Source organism: Oryza sativa, chromosome 12 (genome assembly GCF_034140825.1).
Source record: "Oryza sativa Japonica Group chromosome 12, ASM3414082v1".
NCBI lineage: Eukaryota > Viridiplantae > Streptophyta > Magnoliopsida > Poales > Poaceae > Oryza > Oryza sativa.
Window position 1 is genome coordinate 8,847,981 of NC_089046.1, and position 10,082 is coordinate 8,858,062.

The 10,082-nt window shown below is 41.7% G+C and overlaps 1 protein-coding gene across 1 annotated transcript; it reads left to right on the top strand.

The window, feature by feature from the left end:
- Nucleotides 1–2,711: 2,711 nt before the first annotated feature.
- Nucleotides 2,712–7,371, top strand: LOC4351903 (probable carboxylesterase 16). Its single transcript, XM_015762923.3, has 2 exons — nt 2,712–3,603; nt 6,522–7,371. Exons 1-2 carry the CDS (start codon nt 2,816–2,818, stop codon nt 7,057–7,059), a joined length of 1,326 nt encoding a protein of 441 aa, XP_015618409.1. The 5' UTR covers nt 2,712–2,815; the 3' UTR covers nt 7,060–7,371.
- Nucleotides 7,372–10,082: the final 2,711 nt, after the last annotated feature.

The following is a 10,082-nucleotide window of genomic DNA, read 5'->3' on the forward strand; positions in this document are numbered from 1 at the left end:
CTAAGGTGGAATATACCCTATATGAGTTAATTTATTTGTTCACTACCAGGTTCATGACTAGTCTTCAGATGGATGACCAAATAGTTTTGTGGGGCTTGACATTGGCCTTGTTGATATATTTTAAGGTGTATGGTTCCTATTTTAACTTCCTCTAGCTAGCACTAGGCCCTAATGGTTCAGTTGTTTATCTAGATCTTAATTAATATTCATGAGACCTATTATGATATGCAAATCGAAAATCCAAATGCAATCCAAATGCATATGAAGGACTCAAGTCAAACATGGCTATGAGAGTATGCATGCTTACACATAAATTTATTTTTTTTTGTCCTAGGTTAGAGATGCAAAGGTTTTAATTTGTTCTAAAATTTTATCATGCAAGAGTTTGATCAACTTCACCTTTGTTTAAAATGGAAATTTTTGGCTCTCAAAAATAGAAAAGTTAGCTTCCAACTATTTTGATAGGAAATTTTTAAGGTCTAGAATTTGGGTATGTTACAATAGAGTATTCATTTTATACGGCAAATATTTTAGAAATTATTCATAGTTTTTAAAATTTATACTCAAAGTTTTTGAAAGTCTAATACAAGTCTTACGTAAAACAACAACTATTTCTAACTTCCATGGATTTTTCTTTCTAAGGCAGTTCGCACGCAAAAACTTTTCACCCTATTACATCGAATGTTTGAATATATACATGGAGTATTAAATAGAAAAAAAACTAATTACATAGATTGCGTGTAAATTACGAGATGAATCTTTTAAGCCTAATTGCTTTATGATTTGATAATGTGGTGCTATAGTACGAGATGAATCTTTTAAGTCTAATTGCTTTATGATTTGATAATGTGGTGCTATAGTAATTAGGTTTAATAATTAGGTTTAATAAGGTTTAATAATGATAGATTAATTAGGTTTAATAATTTCGTCTCGCAGTTTACAGGCGGAATACGTAATTTGCTTTATTATTAATTTATATTTAATACTTTAAACGTGTGTTCGTACCTCCGATATGACACGGCAAAACGCCCACAAAAGCAATGCGGATTCCGATGAGCCGAGCGTCAACCGTGGAGTAATCCCAAGGCCAACATAATCACAGATGAGCGCGGCTCCCTAACGTCCTGCCGTTGGTGGTGGTGGGCCCCACCCGCCAGCGAGCGCCGACCCCGACATGCGCCACCTCGTCGGTGGCAAAACAAAGCAAAGCAAAAGCGCACGCAGGCAGGTGAGGTAACAAGTCAGCATTAGTTACCAGCCATTAACCCCACGGAGGGTAAGCGTGATTAACCACGGAGATTATGCTGCTAATTAATTTACTAGCAACTTGCTCATGCCGCGGATGATGCCATATATTGTTAATTAATGCTTGATCGTCGTTTTATTTAATTTTTTTAAATAGTATTTTACTATTATTAGATGATCAAATATAAATAGTAATGTATACGTGATTTATTTTAAATTTTTTTATAGTTTTTAAATAAGACGAAAAATTTAACATTGGACATATAAATGCATTTAAAATAGGATTGTAGGGAGTAATTACCCTTACCAACGCCCACTTCGCGTGGCTTTGCGCTGTCCCGCTCACACGCTGTCGCATGGTCACATTACACCTGGACGGATGGAGCCAACAGGGGAGGGGGTTGGAGATTCGAGACCTGCAAAGTGCACAGCCGAAAGCTACCCACATGAGTCACAGTCACCAAGCGTTGGTTTTCTTTCCATGTCACTTTCTCGTAGGCAGCAGTTGTGCCCCGACGTCTAGGATATTTTTGTTTTCATGCTTATCTCCTCAAGATATTGGTAAGGGGGTGATGTCATAGGTTTTAATGATGTTTGGTGTTTTCTGCTGGTATATTAGTTATGTTTGGAGTACTTGTCACATGTAAAGCATATGAGTATCATTCTAACATTAAATATGAGACAATTAATTGGGTTCATAGTTGTGCTTAATTCAGGTTACTATCCTAATAATTTTAAAATGTTATACAAAATTTTAAGACCATATGATCAATTATAACCCATAATTCTATGCGCTCTTCGTATATCCATAATATAAAATATTGAACTGCTAATGATAATATAATCGAGTCAATGTGATAGAGAATCAAGTAGATATCGATCAGATAATATCTTCTCAAACAAACGGTCAGTACCAACATTTGCTATTTATCATATCCATGTATATAATCGTTGTTCTATTAAAGCTATATGAACAGATATCAATAGATAATAACACATGGTCTTGATTGTGTTGCACCTTCTTTCTTCACAAACATCAAGGACAATTGTGCTAATCACAGTCATATAATATGCATTGCATTTTACTACACGAAGTTATATTCTCAAACGGACACATAAACCAGTAATATATACACCTTCATTATAGTATTAAACATGAGTTTATTACAGTATCGTATCGCGTTTATAATAGAAGATTCTCATGGTAATGAGATACCGTGAAATGGGAGAAAGGCTAGGATACCATTCCATCAATTCATCCAATGAGTAATAAAACTTCTCAATTTTAACAACCTGACCCAATCACAAAGGACGCGCCGACTTTGGTGCACATCTCTTTGGTTCCCCAAGCCAAAGCCCCCCAAAATTATCTAACCACTCTCTTCATCCCTAGCCTAATCATCCCTATCAACACACCTAAGCTCACCAAATTCCAAAATAAAAACACCAAAAAAGAGAGAAAAAGCGGAAGGCCACCTCTCCCATGGCACCACCACCACCCTGACGCCGACGCCGACGCCGACTGACTCACCCGCCGGCGAGCCCACGCCGCCCACCGCCGGAGACGGCCATGCCCCCCGTCGCAATCCAGCTCTACAGCCTCCTCTTCAAGCTCATCCTCCGCCGCCGCCTCTCCTCCCTCTCCGCCTCCGCCGCCTCCTCCTCCTCCTCATTCGGCGTCTCCTCCCGCGCCGCCGCCGACCACCACCACCCCTCGCCGCCTTCCAATCCCTCCTTCTCCTCCGCCGCCGGCGCTGACGCTGTTGCCACCAAGGACCTCCACCCCGACCCGCTCTCCTCCCTCCACCTCCGCCTCTTCCTCCCCAACCCGCACCACAGCGCCGCCCCCGCCGCCGCCGCGAACGCTCCGCCTCCGCTGCGGCGGAACTCGTTCCCGCAGCCAGCGCACGACGGGGGCAGCCCCGCGGCGGCGGTGGGGCAGGAGCTCTCCCGCCGCGCCAGCGCGAGCTTCAGCGGGGTGTCGCCCTCCGCCGCGCCGTGCTACGGCGGGTACCTGCCGACGGCGCGCTCCGGGAGGAGGCTGCCGGTGATCGTGCAGTTCCACGGGGGCGCGTTCGCCACGGGCGCGGCCGACAGCGCCGCCAACGACGCCTTCTGCCGCCGCGTCGCGCGGCTCTGCGACGCCATCGTGGTGGCCGTCGGGTACCGGCTCGCGCCGGAGAGCAGGTACCCCGCCGCGTTCGAGGACGGGGTCACGGTGCTCAAATGGATCGCCAAGCAGGCCAACCTCGCCGCGTGCGGGCGGACGATGGCGAGGGGGGCGGGCTCTGGAGGGGCCGATTCGTTCGGCGCGGCGTTGGTCGAGCCGTGGCTAGCTGCGCACGCCGATCCATCCAGGTGCGGTTTCTTGGCCTGATTTCTTGGGATTCGTTTTTTGGTTGCCGTGTGGATGAGTATTGTTCGTTCCTGGTTGCTAGAATCTAGATTCTAGAGTCAGCATTGAGCATTGCAAGATTTGGTGTGGTGACTTGTTAGGTTATGATGAAGTGATTGCGTTTGATGGATGAATGGTCTTTACTATAGTGAGCTAATCTCATTTCTTGCGGATTTGCGTCGTCCAACTTTGCAATGTGTGTGATAACTGATAAACTTTCGGGAATGTAGGTTTTGTTTTGACAGATCTAGTGAGGATTGTGTTTGTAGATCTGATCAATTCTGTGCTGGAGCTTTGGATTTAGTCATATACTTATTTTCTTGGTTGAGAAACCTGAGATAGAACTAACGCTCAAGCCGCTGCATAATGTGGCATACATGATAGTTTGCAGACTGTATTCAACTGCCACTGACACATGGCCAACTCAGGCATGATTGGTTTTCAAATAAGTTCAATGATGGGCAGTTGAATGTAGGAGTAAACAATATCAACTTAGGAATAAGGAGACTGAATTTAGAATTGTTCTTTCAACCAGTCCTATGATTCTTTATGTTGGTCGAATTCAGTTGGTCCCTTCTCAAGCCTACACTGTAAATATAGTGGTTTAAGTTAAACCATTTAAATGGATGGCTTTAGATCTATTCTCGATCGTAGCCTGTACTTCGCTGTAGATCGTAACCATTTAATAGATGCCTTCTCTGTAGATGGTGGTAGCATGAGCTGCACAGTGGTCATTCTGGTATACATGTTCAAAATTTGTCCTGTGCCTGCATCTTAATGGATTATGGGTTCTCATGTGTTCAAGAAATTTGAAGTCGACCATGACAGAATTAATGTGTGTGTAACAATATCAAGTGGTTAATAGTAGTAGTCAGGAGACGAGGGGAGGGAGAAAAGGGTTGGAACCTTGGAGGAGAAATATCAGTTTGCATCTGCATGCTCTTGGAGATCAGGAGGTTGAGGAAGAATAAGAGGAGATGGTTAGCGGCACTGGATTGCTGGGTGTAAGGAGCAGGTGGAGACAGAAAATCAAACTAACCCATTGCGTTCTATATGACTTGAAGGGGAAGGGGTTTTATGAAATGAGAGATGAGGAAAAAATAGGAGCTTAAGTGCTGAACAAAATAATGGGATAAAAAAATGAGTATTGGAAAGGGTGAATCATCATTGGGAAAGATGTGTGGCACATGGTGTTCTTTTGTTGGGACATGGTGAGATGATTTCTAGAGTTTCATAAGTGCCTTGTGGCTCCACTATTGCATTGTTTATCTATTATATCTTCAGTAATGTTCCAGATTGTTTCGTATGCATGAATATTTGTTATATATATATTTTTTTTGTTGGCATTTTGATCTGTGGGCATAAATTGCATGTGAGGCCAAAAGTACTATATTTTGAAATATGAGAACCTAAAGTACTCATGCAGTCACGCTTCTCAAAAACATTTTGTTTGATGGTGACCATGTCTGTGTCAGATTAAATCTTGATCAACTATTCAGCTTTCTGTTGTAGCATGAAGTTTAATGGGGATGACAGAAAAATGTGTAGCTGTTATGCTTCCCTTTATATAGGATAGTTTTTAGGCATTGGCATATTCAGTGCTTCAGTGAATTATGTTGAAGGATTAAAGTCTGAGTTGATCATGATTAAGTGCTTCAGTGAATTATGTTGAAGGATTAAAGTCTGAGTTGATCATGATTACGTTGTTAGATAATTGGCGAGAAGAAACAACATACGATCTTCAAGATGGAGATTAGGTTAGTTTAGATTTCTTTTTATGTAACCTGCCCTTACAAAAGACTCAAACTATTGTACAAAGCATAGTGACTGCTAGCCCAAATATGTTAGCAACAAAGATGCATTGTTTATACTTTTCCATGATACATTTTATGATTTCTTATATCTTCAGTTGTTGCTTCTAGTATTCATGATGGAAGTATGACAATAATTTATGTTACATTTTTTTGCCGCATGCTCTCTGAAGGATAATTTTCATTTTTTATGTTTCTGGGGTGATCAATGGGCTGCGAATGCAAGCTCAATTTGATCGGATCAGTACCACCATTGTGAACATCCTTTGAAATCATGTATGTTAACCGACGAAAGCCAAACTAAAGGGTATAATTTGTTTGGCTAAAATCTTGGGATTAGAAATTAGAAAGCAGTCCAGATATCAGTGAAAACTTGTGGTAAGACAAAGCAGGATGGAGCCAATTCAGATTCGTACTCAGCTGGGAAAAGTAATCAGGAAAATATATGCATTATATGCCTTAGGAATTGAAGTGTGCTAGTGTTTTACAATGGAGTTGATAATATCAGTTTCGGCATGCAAGAAATAAGTCAACCTTTGTATTCCTAACCCGTCTACTTTCTCCCATCCCCTGCTGATATTGGTGTTGAATGCTGGTGAGTAGTCCTTACAATTACAATAATTGCAGTAAAGGTACCCACCAGTCGACCACAGCAACTGTAAGTTCATTGATCTGATAAATTGGCAAAACATATGACCACAACAATTGTAAGATCATTGTTCTGATAAATCGACAAAATGTAGCTTGAACTAATATTTCCCTACATCTGTTCTTCTCTAGCTATTTAATTCAACAGAATAGCCCCATCCCCACCTGGTCTCTGATACCTTGTGTGTTTAACCTTTTTTGTTTTGTGTAACAGTGTAATTCGTTTGCGTGTTGATCTGTGTGTTGTGTGTGCCTCACATTATACATCCCTCCTGTTCTAGACATTTCATTTCTTATGCATCCTAGTTGTAGTGGTGTGGTGCACATGTGACTTCTAAGTGTCAGTGTTCTGTATTTTGTTTAATGGTAAATGTGCTACTGATACCAGTTACTGACATGCATTTCCTCTTTGATGGTAATAGGTGTGTTCTCCTTGGTGTCAGCTGCGGAGCGAACATTGCTGACTATGTGGCTCGAAAAGCTGTTGAGGCTGGGAAACTCCTCGACCCCATCAAGGTCGTCGCTCAGGTTTTGATGTATCCATTTTTCATGGGGACTAGTCCCACGCAATCGGAACTGAAGCTGGCAAACTCCTATTTCTATGACAAGTCAACGTGCTTACTGGCCTGGAAACTCTTCTTGCCTGAGGGTGAATTCAGCTTGGATCATCCAGCTGCAAACCCTCTTGTTCCCGGTAAAGGTCCCCCTTTGAAGCTCATTCCTCCAACATTGACAGTTGTTGCGGAGCTGGACTGGATGAAGGACCGCGCGATCGCTTACTCGGAGGAGCTCCGCAAGGTAAATGTGGATGCCCCTGTTCTCGAGTACAAGGATGCGGTCCATGAGTTCGCCACGCTGGACGTCTTGCTGAAAACACCACTGGCTCAGGCTTGCGCCGAAGATATAGCCATCTGGGTTAAGAAGTACATATCACTGCGTGGCCATGAATTATCATATTGACTGTGTCGCGGTGCGCTTTCAACGAGATTTTCACCTGAGCTGCGCCCTTCAAGGCTTCGCAATGGTCACTCCACTACTTCATTTACCTCCCATGCTGCACTGAAACCATTTGATGAAGCAGGGAGAGGTACACTGGCCGAGTGGTAACATGGGTGCTGAAGAAAGGAGGGGGAGAGAGAGAGATGCTCTGTGATGTAAGTTGGTTCTTTTATGGCAATTTAGGTTGCCTGGGGTCAAGGATCTGAGTGTAATCTAGTACAGGACGGTTGTTGTATATTTCCACGTTCTAATGGCATCTCAAGTTTTCATGTATTCGCTTCCCTGTCCATAGATCTGCTTGGCCTGATCAAAGCGGTTTATTCTGTTTCTGTTTTTACCCCCTGGTAATGAGTTGATATGCAAAACGCATCTTATAAATGGGAGGAGTGATCAAACGGTGGGTGTGTGTGTGTGTGTGTGTGTGTGTGTCTGTGTCTGTATGTATGTATGTATGTATATTTATTTATTTATTTATTTATTTATTCGATTATTGTGAAGAAAAAGACGGCAATCGACAAATGAGCTACATGTTTGTGAGTGGAATCTTGCTAAGAATGACAGGTTGGGTCATTCTTAGGCTGAGTTCGTTGGAGTAAGTTGGGAACTAATCCCTCCGTCACGTAACATGTACTGACTCATTAGCGTATGATTAATAAAGTATTAGCTATTTTTATAAAATGGATTAATATGAGCTGGGAAAGGTAGCAAAGGAACACAACCTTACTGGTGGGTCAATATATAATATATTGATAGGGTGGTAATAAAGAAGAGAAGACAAAATTAAGCCAAGGTAAATATAAGAAACCACTTTTTTTAGGTAAAATATAAGAACGCCACGCTGGTTTTCTGCTCGTAAATAAGTGATGAGGACCTATAAAAAAGCGATGAGGACATTCAATGATGTTTTTACAGAACAATATATTAACTACATCATGTCAATTTCAAATTCCATCAATGGAAATGAAACCAATTAAACTTTTTATAGTCAAAGTTTATATAAACCCCACATGACTGATGGCACCTAACATTGAGAGTATACAATTTTTAATTTAAGTAACAAACAATATAATGGGCTTGTTCAGCTGCTCAGTCCGCGCCTGCGCCTTAGCTAGCACTAATAGTGCTGCACACACACAGCAGCAGCAGCGGCAGATACCCGCCTGTCGAACAGATCCAATGATGGAATATAGATATTTATACAAATCTAGAAATTTGTACAAGCCTTTTGCCTTAAAATAGGGTTATTTGAAAACAAATTATACGAATCCTATATATCTATAAAATTCATCCCCACTAAGTGTAGTTAATGCTAATTCTCTCTTCTCCCATGAAGCTATATCACCTCAATTGTTTTTACCTATTGGATAATTCATCAAGGGTGTAAATTGCATCTCTTCGCATCACCTCAATTATTTTTAAGCTTTTGGATGATTCATAAAGGGTATAAATTATATCTCCTCCCTCCAAAAGACACACCATACAACCCAATCATTTATAACCTATGGATAATTGATAAAGGTAAAATATATATAAACATATGAAAAAAAATCGTATAGTAGGTAGAAAGGGCCGCAGAGCCACTCGGGGCTCCCTGGCAGGCGACGACGACAAGATGGTGCCAGAGTTGGAGTTGGATGACGATGAGGACGACTCCGGGTCCGACTGCGAGACCGATTCGGAAGATGACCGGCGCCGCGGCTACCGTCGGCCGGTCCCCCAGGGCGGTGCTCTGCGCGTCATCTACAACGGCTTCTACTTCAGGTGCCTGGTCTGCCCCGGCAAGATGGCGTCCCGGTGGAATAGCATGGAGGATATCAAGAACCACACCGTGGGGAAGGCGAACTCCTCGAGCCTGAGGGAGGAGAACAAGAAGTGGCAGCGCCACCGCGTCCTGGCCCGGAATGAGGGCTGGATGCCAGCATAAGGTTCGGGTGTTCGTCTGTGTCTCTGCCGCCGTCCATTCTAGGGGTGGATTAAGTATAGAACTTTGCTGATCGTTTGAATGTTATTAAGTATGAACTTCGTCTAAGTCTATTTTTTTAAAAATATGAACTTAAGTTGAAAGGATGGGTTGGTTCTGAAGAGTGTTTTCTTTGTGATGTTTCTGAAACCACAAATCATATCCTTTTTGAGTGCCCTGTGACTATTTTTGTTTGGTGCACCTGCAGAGATGCCCTAGGCTGGGACGCTTGCCCTTGGAACTTTGATGATCCTATATATCTATAAAGTTCATCCCCAGTAACTGTAGTTAATGCTAATTCTCTATTCTCTCATGAAGCCACATCACCTCAATTGTTTTTACCCTTTGGATGATTCATCAAGGGTGTAAATTGCATCTCTTCACATCACCTCAATTGTTTTTAAGCTTTTGGATGATTCATAAAGGGTATAAATTACATCTCTTCCCTCCAAAAGACACACCATACAACCCAATCATTTATAACCTATGGATAATTGATAAATGTAAAAAATATATAAACACATAAAAAAATCGTATAGTAGGTAAGAAAGAAAATTTTAGAAGTAATATGTACTATATTATCACATAATTCTCCCGTAGCAACGCGCGGAGTACCCATCTAGTAACTAGGGTTTTGCGTGATTTTGTGTTATAGATGCCTAAGAAAGTAGAATTTCATGAAATCAACTTATTGTCAATTAATTTTTTTTAATTCATAGGCACGTAGGTACCACCATGATATGCCATGTCAACACTCTGGAGTGGATTGGAGCTCGTTTGAACCTGTATGGCATGAAGTCAACTTTAGGAGCCCAAAAATATGATCTAAATGACGCACCTGCAAAAGTTTAGGACCACCTATATACTTCACTCTTATTTTAAATATAGTACAATTTATCTCGGATTTGAATAAGAATGTGTTTTTATACTCCTAAATCACAAAATGTATGTCACAAACTACAATAAAGGTTTTATACAACTTATCTTAACTATTGAAAGGTAAAACTAAAAATGTAGCCGGAAT

What these genes read in the sequence shown, in the direction of transcription:
- LOC4351903 (XM_015762923.3), top strand. Translation starts at nt 2,816, where the DNA reads ATGCCCCCCGTCGCAATCCAGCTCTACAGCCTCCTCTTCAAGCTCATC. An exon ending in GCGCACGCCGATCCATCCAG is followed by an intron (nt 3,604 to 6,521) that starts GTGCGGTTTCTT and finishes TGATGGTAATAG; the next exon opens with GTGTGTTCTCCTTGGTGTCA.